This window comes from Ambystoma mexicanum, chromosome 4q, assembly GCF_040938575.1.
Source record: "Ambystoma mexicanum isolate Mex_15411 chromosome 4q, UKY_AmexF1_1, whole genome shotgun sequence".
NCBI lineage: Eukaryota > Metazoa > Chordata > Amphibia > Caudata > Ambystomatidae > Ambystoma > Ambystoma mexicanum.
Genome location: NC_090928.1, coordinates 984,599,343 through 984,617,093, shown reverse-complemented (window position 1 = coordinate 984,617,093; position 17,751 = coordinate 984,599,343). Strand labels below are relative to the sequence as shown.

Genomic DNA, 17,751 nt, shown 5'->3' with positions numbered 1-17,751 from the left:
ACCCAGCCAAATCGCGTGTGATAATTCCTGCGTACCCCTGTAATACACGTACCCTGGCTAATCACGTGTAAAACTTCACGCTTACCCCTGTAACACACGTACCCTGGCTAATCGCGTGTAAAACTTCCCGCGTACCCCTACACTTACCCTGGCTAATCGCATGTAAAACTTCCCGCGTACCCCTGATATTAACGTTACCCGCTTTGCGTTCCTTGTTTGGCAGCCCTGTAAACTGGTCCAGGGTTAGCGCAGGCCTTTGCGATGATTTAGCGATTTTGATGGCTTTTCCTTGCGCAAGGGCGTTCTTGGGGGTGTTACTGGCGCTGCTGCAGGGTCGCTGCGATACTCTGCGCCACGGCTGGTTTGGGAGCCTAAAATCCATCAATACGCTGTGCGTGGAAATCTGTTTTGGCGCCCGCGCCTGGCGCAGGCAATCGCACGCGGACACTCTGCGCCAGTCGCTTGCGACACTTTTCTGCGAAATTCTATGAACTACCCTGTAAGTGTATTGGCAGTCATTTTCTACACATGGGAATCTACACATCTAATCTATGGTACTAATATGCTACAGTGCCTGTAGGCTGGCCCTTGCATCTTCGGTGAGTAACCTACCACCTATGCCTTACGACCAAGGTACAAGGAGTATAGTTCCTATCCACAACCATTGCTGCATATCAAAACCATGGTCCTTGTAAATTAGCTACTTATAAATTTACTTTTTGGACCATCGTCTGCAGTCATGAAGCTAAGACACTAGGGCGTCAACACAACTAACGCATTACACCACCACCCGTATTGACTTGTAACTCCACTGCTTATGACTTCAGTCTTGGGTGCATGGGCTTTGGCCATGCACCCAAGAGTGCAGGGTCTCTCCACAAACACCTCAGTGATGTGTTGTAGTGGCCGTTTTTCTATAGGTGTGATATCCTTCAGTGCTTCTGGCCAGAGGCTTCACTCCTAGCTGTATGTCCATAGATCTTACATGGGATGGGTGTGCAGTCTAGTACTTATAACTTTGTTCTTGGGTGCATGGCCTTTGGCCATGCACCCAAGACTGGACATACTCCCCACTACTTTCCAATCGAAAGCAATACTACGGGTGTATGCATGGGTGGCACATGCTATGGTGGTTGTGGCCAGGGCCTAGAGTTTTGGAAGTAAGGCCTTCGGCCGACGGCCATACATCCAAGACTCTAGGCCCTGGCCACAACCACCGTAGCATGTGCCACCCATGGCGGCGTACTGATGAATTCAATAACCATAGGAAAAAGTATAGCAATTACGGCATGCTGTCAATTTCAATGTTCCCTAACACCACACGTGTCCTTACAACTGTAACAACTTCCCCGTGCACTGCACGGGCTGAAATGCTGGCCTTATTGGACCCCTCATTTTCTGTGCATACAAGGAGGCCATACAACATACCACATTAAGAAGATCACTACACACAACTTGCCAATCGAAACGCAATACTACGGGTGTATGCATGGGTGACACATGTTACGGTGGTTGTGTCCAGAGCCTAGAGTTTTGGCAGTAAGGCCTTCGGCCGACAGCCATGCTTCCAAGACTCTAGGCCCTGGCCACAACCACCGTAGCATGTGCCATCCATGGCGGCGTACTGAGGAATTCAATAACCATAGGATGCATCCAAGACTCTAGGCCCTGGCCACAACCACCGTAGCATGTGCCACCCATGGCGGCGTACTGATGAATTCAATAACCTTAGGAAAAAGTACAGCAATTACGGCATGCTGTCAATTTCAATGTTCCCTAACACCACACGTGTCCTTACAACTGTAACAACTCCCCCGTGCACTGCACGGGCTGAAATACTGGCCTTATTGGACCCCTCATTTTCTGTGCGTACAAGGAGGCCATAGAACATATGTCATTAATAAGGGATTAGTGTATTATTGGGTGCAGGGTCTCCCCACAACCACCTCAGTGATGTGTGGTAGTGGGGGTTATTCTATAAGTGTGTTATCCTTCAGTGCTTCTGCCCAGAGGCTTCACTCCTAGCTGTATGTCTGTAGATCTTACATGGGATGGGTGTGCAGTGGCTTCCACGTCTAGTACTTATCACTTTGTTCTTGGGTGCATGGCCTTTGGCCATGCACCCAAGACTGCACGCACTCCCCACAACTTGACAATCAAACCGTAACACTACGGGTGAATGCATGGGTGGCACATGCGGCGGTAGTTGTGGCCAGGGCCTACAGTCTTGGAAGTAAGGCCTTTGGCCTTCGGCCGACGGCCATGCATCCAAGACTCTAGGCCCAGGCCACAACCATTGTAGCATTTGACACCCATGGTGGGGTACTAATGAATATAATAATAGCCATCGGAAAAAATAATGCATTCATGGCATGTTGTCAATTTCAATGTTGCCTACCAATACGCGTCTGCTTTCAACAGTTACAAGTTTCCTGTCCACTACATGGACTGAAGTGCTATCGTTAGTGCACCCCACATTTACTGTGCATACAAGGTGTCCATAGAAATTACATCATGAGGACCGACCCCCAGAACAAATGCATTGATCACCCATGTCTTACTGTCTGAACCTTTCCCAATGCTGTGTGACACAGCAAAAGAGTTTCATGCATAGAGCATGTGTACGCTGGTTGTTGCTCCGCTTTCGGCGGATCCAAGATGTCGGTCGCATCCTAACAATCTGACGCAGAACATGTCTCGCAGCAGCCAATGGGCAGAGACGTTGCGTGTCCCCGGTCATGACGCCAGCCCCTTAGCCCATCGGTATCTTGTTCGTGGAACGAACAGGGAAGTGTGACCGCAGAACGGACATAGATATCACACATTTTTTCAGACCTACTTTTTGATAATTATAAAGAGAAATACTGCACGGCTGGTCACCAAATTTACAAAAGCACGCTTTCTGGACCAAGCCCTTGTACCTGCCGCAGATTTCGTCAAAATCCGTCCAGCGGTTTGACCTGTAGCCGTGCGCAAAGTTTTTCCCCATTCAGTCTATGGGAAAAAAATAAGTTTTGGGACCCCCCCCCCCTATGACTTTTGCCCCCTGCACCTAACATCTCCAAACTTTGCAAAAGAAATTCAGAGTGGCACATATACTTTTTTGCAAAGTTTGGTGAGGATTCGTCCAGGGGCAGCAAAGTTATAAGCCGCCCAAAAAGTGCTGTTCCTATGGAAACTGCAACTTAACCATAAGTACACGGCCACTACTGAGAAGTGTGTGGGTGTGTGTGTGTGTATGTTTGAAATGTTCAGCATATTTCCCAACATGCCACAAACCTGAAAGTTGGCATGTGGGTAATGTGGGTAGGTTCCATGGTGTAGACAATGCAAAAAGTATGAAATATAAATATACCTTTGTCTAATGTGGCTTTGTTTTTGTAGGAATTACCATAAGAAGCAAGGTTACAACTGCTAGTGCTTAATTAGTTGTTTGATCAGATTACTTATGTGTGATAATGTAGTGACTCATTCATTTATTTTCAGGTTGTGGTATTTTAGTAGAATACAAAAAAGTGTCTCTACACAGTGTGACGTATCCCAGGGTACTGTCACTGCTTCCATGAGGGAAGCTCCTTCCCTTGAGGCCAGGGAGGTTAGGCCACTACCCGATAGTCCTCCTGGGAGTGGTACTCAGCGGGTGGATCTCATGGGGAGGCAAACCCTCAATGGAACCAGTGACGATAGCCTTGGGAGAATGTGGCATTCACCACCTTCACCTATGTCCCCTCTATCCTTTCAACCCCTCCTCCCCTCAGTTCCCTGTGGTCCCCCACATCTCTATGTGTCTCTGTAGAGTAGATGATGCCATTCACACAGATCATACCTGGGACGAGGAAGGGGGGAGACTTACCTAAGTGGAGTGCATACCATCACTGACACAAAGAAGATCAGACAAGGAGGCAAAATCTCACCGCGGAACCAACATACATGGTACAGACTGCTAAAATAGATTCTGGTCATGAAAAGCAAGGAAGGACTGTGTAGACTGCCAAACCAGCCCTGGAGGAGAGAGGAACCAGACTCTGCTTATGTGGTGAGAGACGCGATGGAAAGAGAACGAGACAGACACTTGCGAGAAGGGACGCGTGTCTCCAAAGGTTCTGTGGAGCAGGAACTTGTCTGGTGATGGGGAGAGAGGAAACCCGACCAGCACGGCACGGCAAGCCCTCATAGCAAAATACGTTTTTCCTTTTCTTTTCTTTTATAATAAAGGTCTTTGCCAACAAACATGCCACCACTGTATCAGACTCTTATTTCTTCCAGGGTGTGAATATTCAGGCAAACTTTAAAACTGTAAGGGATTCTTATTTCTCTTGTTGGTATATTTCCCCTCTCTCTCCCCAGTATTCTCTTGCCAGTTATTATTTGTGGAGGTTTCCTGGGCCTTCTGCTCCTGGTCTTCTGTCATTCTTATATACCACTCATTCACTTCATACACCGGGTTAACCCTCCCTTCTTTCCAGGATAAGATTGAACTTTCTTGTAAGATATTTATCATAAAGACCTATAGCAAAACAAAAGGGGTGATCGCTGGAAGATTGAGAATTAATCTTAACCTCTGGCATTGCTCTGGGCAACCCTCCAGACCATAGTTCATCAGCCAGCCAAGCCATTACAAAAGGGGAAAGACCATATGCAGACCAGGGTTGGTCCCAGAGAGGGTCTGCAGGGTTGCCCGGAGCAAATGCTAGAGGTATAAGATTAATTCTAAACCTTCCAGCCATCACCTCTTTGTTTTTGCTTTATCATAAAGGCCTACAAGCCATTCTCACTTTCCTAGAAGTGTGTTCCAAACTATTTTACAGCTCTCTTTCTCTCCCTTTTAGGATTAGTTATTATTCTCTCTCAGTTATTTAGTCAGTTCACATTTTGCAACAACTCCTTTTCTCTTTCAGCTCTATTGGTTTCCCTTTCAGGGTGGGTTATGCTTCCCTTGCCTTCGTCAAGGCAGTTCAAGTTTGTCACATTTATTTTCTCACTTTTCTCATTTCTACTGGGACTAGTTTCAGAGTTCTTATAAGGATTCCCGCCTCGGTTCCTGTTTCTCCCAGGTTTCCTTCGCATTCAGGTGAGAACATCTCAGGGTAGCGTATGGTTTGTCTTCGTGCCGGCGTCTTTGCCCAACAAGGCTGATTCACTCTCCCAACTTTGGTATTCCTCACTGGGGAACTATGTCAGCTGTAGCGATCTCCCCTCTGCGGTCTTGGCATCGCTGCCCAGTGCGAGGGGTCAGAAATGAGAGACAGACAGAAAGGTGGGATATTTTCAACATTGCGAAGGGTTTAGATAGAGGCGCACACCTATAGTAAGTAAGATTAGTAAAGAGATTCGAGGATTATGTTGTATAAACTTTTAGGTGCGGGGGGGAAAACTGAGGTCATGGCACAAGACCCCGACAATAAACAGTAAACAGAAAGAGGATTCAACTTGGGAACCCTCCCGTCCCCTGCACACTTTCAAATGTTTGGATTAATCCAATACAGTTGTTTAAACTGCGTTATATGCATTGTACATACATTTGTTTCTAACACATATGGTCAGACACAGGAGTGTGAGATAAAAAAATATATATCTTTATAGTCAGGCTGTATTATTTTCAGCAAGAATTATAGTTCAGACAAAGATTATTTACAGTGCATAGAAACAGTATCAATAGATAAAGCTCAAATTGAAGAAAAATGGAGTCCAAATTGATTAGCGACGCGTTTCGAGGAAGTTCTCCTCTTCTTCATAAGGCCACACTTGGACTCTTAATGTAAAAGGAAAGCATAAATTCAGTAAAGAAAATTTTGTAAGCACAATGCATAGACTGTTCATGTCATATTAAATGTATACAGTTAAAAAATAAATGGCATTAATTGTATTTAGAACATTAATCTGTCCCTAAAAAATAGGGAATTGAAACAATGTAACATGTTCTAATATGCATTGTAATTCATGCAACATTATAAGATTAACTAGGTTGCCCCTGCTCGAGAGAGGGGCTGAAGGTCTACTGAAGCATCTTTTCCTGCAAAATTAACTGTATAACGTCCATCATGCTGTAATTTAGTAGAGTACTACCTCTAATGGGATCTATCACGTGGATGGTGAAACATAAGCTAAAGAAAATTAAATATGTAGGTAAAACAACACACAGATAATTCTTAGGTTATATCAATCTAATATGGAAGAAATACAAAAATCGTTACCTCTGTGAGTAGAAAATGCCGGAAACAGAGAACCGGACGGAGCGGTGAAAATAGATAGACAGTCTTCGTACATCAGTTAGTTCCTTAAAACATGGCTAATTCCCAAAAAGATACCAGAAATCTAAAGAAAACAAAGCCTGATCAATGCCAAGCTCAATGTTCAAACGTAACAGTCATAGGTGTGAGATAAAAAAAATTGAGTAACATACCTAACCAAAATATGGAGGGCGGAAAATAATCAATACAGCGGCCCACATAAGGATGTAGAACTTAAGTTTCCCGCCGTCACTACAGAGGTGCCTCAGTATGTGGGAATTCTGTCATACGAATAGCCAAACTGAACAGGAATGAAGTCCTGATTAGTATAATATACCTAGCAATCTGATATGAAGTAATGGAAACATAATATGATGTTTAATCAAGGCAAAAAATGTAAAGAATTACCGTGGTAAGAATGTGCAAATGGCACAATTCTCAAAGCTGATGTGCAACTGATGTCAAGATTGTGTGGCCGGTCAACAGCTGAAGAATCCGGCAGTAATAGGTCAGTTAGAGTATCAACTAAAGAAAGTGTAAGGAAAACAGAAAAAAAAGAATCATGAGACTAAGGAACTATTTCCCTGGTCCCTAGATAGATAAATGCACATGCATTCACGCTTACCTGGAGCATAGGGGGGCAATCCTGAACAGAGTCTGTTCAGCCGAGTGGCTTGTTGTTCACAAACCATGGAGACTACATGTGACCATGGAGATAAATAGAGGACTGAAGTAATAGGTAAAGAAAAAGGACTAAGAAGTAAATGGGCCTCAAGGTCGGCCATCTTGGAACGAGGTTATATTGTAATGAAGGTGTAGATCTCTAGGCATTCAATGACAAGAAGTAACTTAAATCGGGAAGCGTAAAGGTGCGTAACTAAATAAATTAAAAGGAAAAAATTCATACAGTACAGAAACCTATTGTGCGATGTAAATCGGACATTACAAATACTAGTCCGCACATCGTAGAACGGGGAGAGGAAAGTTGAGAAAAATAGTGTACCATGTGAAATAGAGTCGAAATTAGCAATGACAAAGGGTCTTGAATCGAACGAAACGCTCGGATCTTAAAAGGGAAAAAAATAGCACGGAAAAAATGAGTATAATGTTCAGATTATCTGGCTAAGGTCATTTAATGACCATGTGTAACCTATCAGTTCAAAATAGGTGGATCACATGGATTCACATTATGCAGGAAGAGGGAAAAAAACCTTAAATCTCTCTCTCATTGCATGGACAACCTAGTGCAATATAGCAATCTCAATGGGGTAAATGCATTTATTTTACAAAAGATCAAAATTAAATGTGATAAGTATAACAGAATGACAAAAAATGAAAATTAAGAATAAGAACAATTTTTACACTGTGTTTACAGGCAATTATTTTTATGGCAACCATCTACTAGTCTCAACAAAGTAGTGCCTTAGATCACAGTCAGACACAGGAATAGCGATGTGACTCTCAATTTTATGTTGAAGATCAATCATTCCTTATTGTCAAATTCAAATCACAGAAAACAGTTCAATGTGAAATCTTCATTTAGACCCCAGGGCTGTAAAGAGCTTAACTTATCAATCCAATAAGCTTCTCTTTGTAGTAAGAGTGACTGATAGTCACCTCCTCTTGTAGGTCGTTTAACAACTTCTAGCACCTGGTATTTTAGTTGGGCAATTGTATGTTTTTGCATGTTGAAGTGGCGAGCTACCGGTGAGTATTGATTATTACATCTTATGTTCGACTTGTGTTCAGACAGTCTTGATTTAACAGGTCTTTTGGTCTGTCCTACATACACTTTGCCACAAGGGCACTTCAACATATATATGACACCTGATGTCAGACACGTAGAATAGTCTCTTAATTTGATTTTTTGACCATTCCTGGGGTGAGTCACTACATTACCTTTGATTGTGTTATTACAGTGTATACATCCTAAGCAGGGGAAGGTGCCTAGTTTTTTGGTAGCTAGGAGAAGTTGTTTCTCCTTTGGTACTCTTTCAGCTTTCACCAGCTTGTCTCTTATATTTTTACCCCTTTTAAAACACATCATTGGTGGTGTGGGGAACAATTCCAATAGAGTTTGATCATTATGAAGAATATTCCAATGTTTCTTTATACTTTTTGTGATCTGAAAACTCTGTCTTGAGAATTTTGATATGTATAAAAGTGGGGTGTCTTTAACCTCCGATTTAGGTTTCAGTAAATCTGTACGGGGGATCTCTGAAGCTCTGTCTTTGGCAATTTCCAAAATTTCTGGTGGATAGCCTCTGTTCTGAAATTTACTAACAAGATTTGTGCATTCCTTATCTAGAACTTCTGGGTCCGAAATTATTCTTTTCAGGCGTAATATTTGACTATATGGTAGACTTTGGAGCATCGCCCTCGGGTGGAAGCTGGAATAGTGAAGCAGATTGTTTACATCAGTCGGTTTGTGGTATATAGACGTAGCTATCTTATTGTTAACAATACTTAAGTTAACGTCAAGAAAATGTAAATAAGGGTTACCAATCTCAATAGTAAATTTAATCCTAGGATGCACTAAATTGAGGTATTCAAAAAATTGGTCCAAGTCATCTCGTGTGCCACACCAAATGCAGAAAATGTCATCAATAAACCTCTTCCAGGTTAAAATGTATGCTGCCCATGTGGGATGTTCCAGTACATGCTGACTTTCGAACTGAAACATAAAAGTATTAGCGTACACGGGCGCCATCGATGATCCCATCGAGGTACCCGATGTTTGTAAAAAGTATTCGCCCTGATGTCTAAAATAGCTATTGTAGAGGATTAAGTTTAGTAGCTCCAGAATGAATTGAGGATTACCTTTCACACCTGAATTGTTAAGTAACAACCATTCAACAGAATCTATACCTTCACTATGGGGTATTGAGGTATATAAGCTACATACGTCCAGGCTGAATAGTATGCAGTCTTCACTGATAGCTGAAAAGTCTTTAAGTCCATTAAGGAAGTCTGTTGTATCCTTTAGGTATGTGGATGATGCCTGTATAAGCGGTTGTAGTAATCTGTCAATGTAGACTGCCAGTGGGTCGAAGATACTTTCTGTCCCAGCAACAATCGGTCTGAGGGGTGGATTTTGTTTATCTTTGTGAATCTTAGGGAGCCCATAAAAGACTGGTGTAATCGGATGGGAATTAGTGAGATATTGATGTGTTTTATCATTAATCCATTCGTTTTCTTTGGCTTTTAACAGAGTATTGTTAATTAGTTCTCTGATTTCTGGTAGCGGGTCCCTATCTAGTATGGCATAGGTGTCTGTATCGCTAAGGAGTTCAATGCATCTTTTGACATAAAAGGATGTATCCATGATTACGATTGCTCCCCCTTTGTCAGCCGGTTTAAATCGTAATGTCTTCACTTTTCGCCAATTTATCTATTAGATCTAGTTGGCGGTTTTTGATATTAATGGGTGTTTTTCTTCTATAGTCAATTCTGCTTAAATCTTGTAGGACACTCTTCTCAAATAAATTCAAAATTGAATTTTGTACCTGTGGGTCAAATGTACTCTTGGGACGTATTACCAGTAAATCACTTTCTGGTAGTCTAGATTCCTTTTCAGGTTGCGAGTCAAAGAAAATTTTAAGTCTTAATTTTCGCATCAATCTGTGTAGACAGATTTTTTCTTGAAATAATGAAGTATTACACGTAGGAACAAACGATAATCCTTTGTTCAAAATGTTAAGTTGTTCTATTGAAAGAATCTTGCTGGAGATATTCACCACTAGATTATTGTCCTTTATTTGTTTCTCTTTTTTGTTTGTGGCTTTCTTCCCTCTCCGGGTCTTTCTCTTATGCCTAAAAAAGCCCCCGTTGATGTATAAGGTTCAGCGTCTTTATTAGTTGGAGATGTGGACACCCCTGGTCTATTGGTGTCTTCTGTTTGTTCACGTTCACTAGTGCGGTCTGTGGAAGGCCTCTGGATGGGTTCACCAACACTGCTGTCGCTACTGTTACCTGAGTTTGCGAAGTTAGAGTCTTGTTGGTTATTACGATTAAAATTTCGCTGTCGGTAATATTCTTGCCAATTGTATACTATATCATTGAGATAGTCAAAGGTGTCTCTTTTAAATTTTCTCAATTTCCTCTGTTCAATTTCAGTCTTATAGTTTGCCAATTTCAGGTTGATATCCTCTAGTATCTCAGAGAGATCTTTTGCCGATTTAAATTTAGATATTTGGTCTTGGAGAGTTTTAGTTTCAGAATCAATAGTTACAAGGGATTTTGACAGCTCCTCAATAGTTAGTAGTATAAGGTCCAAAGAACACTTATTCAAGATCTGGTCCCATTTTTGTACAAATATCTTATTTTCACTACAAAGTGTTGGTCTTAGGTAAACCCTCAGACCTCTGGGAATTTTCTTAGCTTTATAATATTCCACTAGTGTGCTAGCATGTAATTTTTGGGAAATCTCACGTCTAATGAGTTTTTCTAGTTTCTGAATAGTTTTTTCGGGGTTGTCTTCACTTTGTAAAGTTTTTTCAGTATCTTTGATGAGACCTAAGATACGGGTTGCTTCTTCTGCACTGAAAGCTAGTGTTGTGGCGTGCTTGTCGGTTAGCTCATTTAACCTTGAGAAGGACATTCTAAAGTTAAGTAGTTAGTTGAGTTAAATGTGGGTGCACCCTATGATTTGTGCCACACTAGATGACTAGTGAACAAAATAGCGAAGGGTTTAGATAGAGGCGCACACCTATAGTAAGTAAGATTAGTAAAGAGATTCGAGGATTATGTTGTATAAACTTTTAGGTGCGGGGGGGAAAACTGAGGTCATGGCACAAGACCCCGACAATAAACAGTAAACAGAAAGAGGATTCAACTTGGGAACCCTCCCGTCCCCTGCACACTTTCAAATGTTTGGATTAATCCAATACAGTTGTTTAAACTGCGTTATATGCATTGTACATACATTTGTTTCTAACACATATGGTCAGACACAGGAGTGTGAGATAAAAAAATATATATCTTTATAGTCAGGCTGTATTATTTTCAGCAAGAATTATAGTTCAGACAAAGATTATTTACAGTGCATAGAAACAGTATCAATAGATAAAGCTCAAATTGAAGAAAAATGGAGTCCAAATTGATTAGCGACGCGTTTCGAGGAAGTTCTCCTCTTCTTCATAAGGCCACACTTGGACTCTTAATGTAAAAGGAAAGCATAAATTCAGTAAAGAAAATTTTGTAAGCACAATGCATAGACTGTTCATGTCATATTAAATGTATACAGTTAAAAAATAAATGGCATTAATTGTATTTAGAACATTAATCTGTCCCTAAAAAATAGGGAATTGAAACAATGTAACATGTTCTAATATGCATTGTAATTCATGCAACATTATAAGATTAACTAGGTTGCCCCTGCTCGAGAGAGGGGCTGAAGGTCTACTGAAGCATCTTTTCCTGCAAAATTAACTGTATAACGTCCATCATGCTGTAATTTAGTAGAGTACTACCTCTAATGGGATCTATCACGTGGATGGTGAAACATAAGCTAAAGAAAATTAAATATGTAGGTAAAACAACACACAGATAATTCTTAGGTTATATCAATCTAATATGGAAGAAATACAAAAATCGTTACCTCTGTGAGTAGAAAATGCCGGAAACAGAGAACCGGACGGAGCGGTGAAAATAGATAGACAGTCTTCGTACATCAGTTAGTTCCTTAAAACATGGCTAATTCCCAAAAAGATACCAGAAATCTAAAGAAAACAAAGCCTGATCAATGCCAAGCTCAATGTTCAAACGTAACAGTCATAGGTGTGAGATAAAAAAAATTGAGTAACATACCTAACCAAAATATGGAGGGCGGAAAATAATCAATACAGCGGCCCACATAAGGATGTAGAACTTAAGTTTCCCGCCGTCACTACAGAGGTGCCTCAGTATGTGGGAATTCTGTCATACGAATAGCCAAACTGAACAGGAATGAAGTCCTGATTAGTATAATATACCTAGCAATCTGATATGAAGTAATGGAAACATAATATGATGTTTAATCAAGGCAAAAAATGTAAAGAATTACCGTGGTAAGAATGTGCAAATGGCACAATTCTCAAAGCTGATGTGCAACTGATGTCAAGATTGTGTGGCCGGTCAACAGCTGAAGAATCCGGCAGTAATAGGTCAGTTAGAGTATCAACTAAAGAAAGTGTAAGGAAAACAGAAAAAAAAGAATCATGAGACTAAGGAACTATTTCCCTGGTCCCTAGATAGATAAATGCACATGCATTCACGCTTACCTGGAGCATAGGGGGGCAATCCTGAACAGAGTCTGTTCAGCCGAGTGGCTTGTTGTTCACAAACCATGGAGACTACATGTGACCATGGAGATAAATAGAGGACTGAAGTAATAGGTGTTAAGACGGATTTCTGAACTCTGTCCTGGTGGCGCAGAGGTTCAGAAGGCCAACCTAATTACTTGGAACAGGGTAACCTCTGGACAAGCCAGACCAATCAAGGTAGCGATCGCGGCGGTCAAGACTAGGTCTCAAGAGGGGTGAGGGTGACTGAAAGCCCGCAGTGAGCACACAAAGCAAGAGCGCTTACAAACTACTCCAAACAGTTGTTTATATCAAAAATAGATACACATTTATTATAAGGCCTTGAAACTAATAACCACAGTAAAAGCAGCAATATACAACGATATTAAACCAACACATACACTATCCACCTAATATATATACAGAATACACAGTTTCACAGCATTAGCAGCACGAAATATGTTATCCACCTGCAGGGGAAGGAAAACAGGCAGTGCGAACCAAGGCGTGTGATATGTCCGCCTTCTGAGGCCCCTAACTAGATGGTAGTCCAATCCCTACGAAGAGTGGAGCCTAGCGCTCAAAAGTACCTGCACACGCCGGTGCCAATGGGCAGAAGGTGAAGCTCTTCGGAGGACGTTGGACAGCTCTGTAGGGTGCCCTAAGGAAGGAGAACACCGTCCGCGACTCTAGCGCAGCCTCCACTGTGAGGCAGAAGCAGGGCGCGAGTACGGACAAGGGGTGCTGTATTTACAGCGGGGAAAAGCAAGGGGCACTGCAGGAGGGCGACCAGATCCTAGCTAATCTACTCACCGGTCCCCGAAGCAAGCAGGCCCGAGCTTCTCCTCGATAGATGTAGCTTCTGGCAGGTTCTGAAGAGCAGGGAACGTCTCGTCGTCGTGCAGAGTAAAAAGACGTCCCGATCGAAGAAACAAGCACAGTTCTGTCGCCACGGCAGGGCAACGGAACGGCCGGGTGTATTCAAGCCAAACGAGCACCGTTCACCTCTAGCTTAGGGTTGCTAAGCAAACGAAGCGTGTGAGCGTGCCCCGGACTCAGAATACCACCCAACCTGTCGGCGATTACAGAGCAGGACTCCTTAGTAAGCTGGTCAGTCAACTGGATGGCCCAGAGACACTTCCGAAGGCTTACGGCAGGAGTTGATGAAGGTGCCGGGAATAGCTGGTCCTGCTATTCCAATAGGTCGAAGCGCCAGTACAGGCCTTCTTGTTCGATCTTAGGTGGAAAGGGCTTCACCGGACGACAGCAATGAGGAGCAGAAGTTCTTCAGGGGGTCACCAGCGATTCCTCGGTCCAGCCTCGTGTTCGCAGGATACTTGGCTCCTGTATCCCTGGGTTCGTAAGAACTCAGGAGATCGACCTGGTAGTGGTGTTTCCAGCTCCCTCTTATCCACGGTTCCCTTCGCGCCAAAACGGAGGGGAGCCAATGGGAGATCCGCTCATCAACACACATACCATACGTGGACCAATCACGGACCACAGTGGTCCCAGGCATTCACACCACCCTAGACTCTCTGGCACCCAGGATGTGTATTGGGACCAGACAGCCCAGCCCACATCCTGGGGGCACTCAAACGACATGTAGAAGCCCGCGAAAGCAACCGTGTTTCGCGGGAAACTACATGCCCAAATAAGGAAGGCCCCGGGTCGCCTGACCCGGGGGAAGGTAAAGGGAGCAAGACGGACAGTGGACGAGACAAAGGAGCCTCGTGGTCCGGCCATTTTGGTTAGCCGGGCCACCCTTTTGGGTTCGCGGCAAAAAGGTGCTCAGAACGGCAAAAGGAGCTCAAAATAAACCAAATGATCGCTGCCACCAGCCCAGTCCCTGAATGACTTGCACCGATCCAAAAACCATCCTACAAGAGTGTCTAGGGTCTGTAGAAGGCTAGAGACCCAAGAGAGCTGTAACTTAGCTTACAGTGCCCTCTTGTGTCGTGTTGCACTAAAATGGCGACACGATAAAAGAAACTACGGGAAACAGCGTTCCCCGGTACTGACTGTCTTAAGGGCATGTCAGTTTCCCCGTAAGAAAGGAGCGAAAGCCCAGAGGAGTACGGCAGAAGGCTGCACTTCTCTGGCAAAGTCAAGAAAACAGGTTGAAAACAATAGCAAAAAGTTTAGGGGTTGCCACATGGAAGGAAAGTTCCCTACAATAACGAAATCTTTCCTAACACTCGCCCCTCCCAGACTATGGACAGGGGGAACTAATCCACCCCTGGATGAGTCTCTTGTTCAGGTCGGTAAAACATTCTGGACAACCCATCAGCATTGCTATGTTGGACACCTGGCCTATGCTCAATAGTGAAGTCGAAGCCTTGTAGACTTATGGACCACCTAAGCAACTTTGGATTCTCCCCCTTCATGTTCATTAGCCACTTTAACGGCTTATGGTCAGTCTGCACAGTGAAGTGGGTCCCATAGAGGTAGGGCCGCAGCTTCCTTAGGGCCCACACAACAGAGAAACATTCTTTCTCTACCGTGGACCATCTGAGCTCTCTGTCCTTAAGCTGGCGACTAATAAAACCGATAGGGTGTTCCTTACCCTTCTCATCTACTTGTGATAGTACAGCTCCTATCCCAGTGTCAGAGGCATCCGTCTGCACGATAAAAGGTCTTTGATAATCAGGGGCCCTGAGCACAGGGGCCTGGCACAAGGAGTCTTTCAAGCCATTGAAGGCCTTCTCACACTCGTCAGTCCAAGTTACCTTCTTGGGTTTCTTCGGAGTTGTGAGGGCAGTCAGAGGAGCAGCTATGGTGCCATAGTCTGCCATAAAATTGCGGTAATAACCCGTGAGTCCTAAGAAGGCTCTCACTTGGGTTTGTGTAGTGGGGGTAGGCCAGTCTTGTACTGCTTGTACTTTACTGGGGAGAGGCTGTATCCTTCCTCCACCTACTTCATGCCCAAGGTAAACCACTGAGCCTTGTCCAATCTGGCATTTACTCGCCTTTATGGTCAAGTGGGCTTTCTGAAGAGCCTGGAGCACAATCCCGAGGTGTTTCACATGGTCTTCCCAGGTGGCACTGAAAACTGCTATATCGTCCAGATATGCAAGACAGAATTCGTCCAACCCATTCAACACATGATTCACAAGCCTCTGGAAAGTGGCAGGTGCATTCTTCAATCCGAACGGCATTACCCGGAATTGGTAAAGCCCGTCGGGAGTTGAAAATGCTGTCTTCTCCTTGGCATGTTCTGCTAACGCTATTTGCCAATAGCCCGCAGTCAGGTCAAACGTGCTGAGGTACTTGGAGGCACCCAAGGTATCCACCAGCTCGTCAGTTCGAGGCAAGGGGTGAGCGTCTGTCTTGGTGACAGCATTCAGAGCCCTGTAATCCACGCAGAACCTCAATTCAGAGGTGCCTGCCTTTGGAACCAATACCACAGGACTGGACCAAGGACTACTAGAGGGTTCAATCACCCCAAGGTCTAACATTTTGTTGACCTCGGTCTTAATATAAGACCGTACTTTATCCGACATCCTGTATCCCCTACTTTTGGTAGGTACACTGTCTCCTGTGTCAATGTTATGTTTGCACCAAGGTGTCAAACCAGGCGACTGTGAAAACAGGGGGGAAAACTGCCTAAGCAAACTTTTCACCTCAGCCTGCTGATCAGAAGTCAGGTGAGGGGCCACTCGGACACCCTCAACGGAGCTATCTGAAGGACCGCTTTGGAACAGGTCGGGAAGAGGTTCTGACTCCTCTTCCTCAACGTCTGACGCCAGTAGCAGTGCTGCGATTTCGACTCTTGGGACGAAAGCCTTCAGCCTATTTACGTGGAACACTTTTGGAGCCTGTCCAGGCCTTCCAAGGTCCACTAAATAATTCACCTCACCCAGGGGCTCCACCACTGTGTAAGGGCCTGACCATTTGTCCTGTAAAGCGCGAGGCCTTATAGGGTTCATGATCAGGACTTGCTGACCAGGGGTAAAGTGAATTAAGGAAGCTTTCTGGTCGTACCAATGTTTCACCAGCGCTTGTCCTGCCTTCAACTTTTCACTAGCCAAGCCCATCAGGAGTACCATCCGTTTTCTGAGCCCTAGCACATAGTCAACTACATTGGTAGTAACAGGGGGAGTGGGCATCTCCCATCCCTCTTTGACGATGGCTAAGGGTCCCCGTACGGGATGACCGAACAGAAGTTCGAAGGGGCTGAAGCCAACACCCTCCTGTGGTACCTCTCTGTAGGCAAACAGCAAGCATGGTAAAAGAAGATCCCATTTTCTTCTCTGGGGCTCCTCCAGAGCCCCAATCATGCTCTTTAACGTTCTGTTGAAACGTTCCACCAGACCATTGGTCTGGGGGTGATATGCAGAAGAGAACTTGTAGGTGACCCCACATTCTTTCCACATAGCCTGCATATACTTCGACATAAAGTTGCTGCCACGATCTGACACAACTTCTTTAGGGAAGCCAACCCTAGTAAATATGCCGAGTAAAGCTTTTGCAACTGACTTGGCAGTTACAGTCTTTAATGGGATGGCCTCAGGATACCTGGTTGCATGGTCGACCAGCACCAGGATAAACCTATTGCCTGAGGATGTTTGCGGGTCAAGGGGACCAACGATGTCGATCCCTACCCTTTCAAATGGTACCCCCACAACTGGGAGCGGTACCAACGGAGCTTGGATTGTCGCGCCAACCTTACCAGACAACTGGCAGGAGGCACAACTCCTGCAGTGACTTTCTACTTGCACCCCCATCTTGGGCCAGTAGAAGTGCATAGATAACCTTTGCTTGGTCCTCTTCATTCCAAGGTGACCAGCAAGGGGAACTTCATGCGCCAACTGCAGGAGGAAGGGTCTAACAGCAAGGGGAACCACCAACCTCCTATGGTCTCCTTCTGTAGACTCTGTGGGCTCACTGTACAGGAGTCCACCTTCCCAATAAATCCGATGCTTCCCAGGAGGTTCACCCTCAAGCTGGGAGCAGGCCTGTCTCCTTAGGCCTTCCAGAGATGGGCACTCACGTTGGCCCTTACTGAAGTCGTCCCTATCAGGACCTCCTTCAACTAACAAGTCTTTTAGTTCAGGATGGTCGTTGGGGTCGAACACTTCAGGCATCGCCACCTCCTCGTCAGGCTCGGGCGATTGACCAACTCCCTCCACCGCAGTGGTAGGCGAGCTCGGGGGAATATTCTCTTTCCCCCGTCGGGACTTGTTGACTCCTTTCGCCTTGGGTTTCCCCTTCGGCTGGGGCGGCGTATTGGACTTGGCCAA

At 44.4% G+C, this 17,751-nt stretch overlaps 1 protein-coding gene across 6 annotated transcripts in view; it reads right to left on the bottom strand.

Moving 5' to 3' along the window:
• The window catches only part of RPS6KC1 (ribosomal protein S6 kinase C1), a 1,976,431-nt gene that overhangs the window by 218,644 nt on the left and 1,740,036 nt on the right, over window positions 1-17,751 (bottom strand). The window contains exons 14-15 of one of the 6 annotated variants that reach the window (XR_011268209.1): window positions 6,195-11,387; window positions 5,291-5,752 (exon numbers count right to left, since the gene is read on the bottom strand). The exons of 4 other annotated variants lie outside the window; for them this stretch is intronic. Coding sequence is in view for 1 of the 2 variants with exons in the window: in XM_069608550.1 (XP_069464651.1) it covers window positions 11,302-11,387 (86 nt within the window). In the remaining variant the exon portion in view is untranslated. One more of the 6 variants, XM_069608550.1, reaches the window with a different exon arrangement.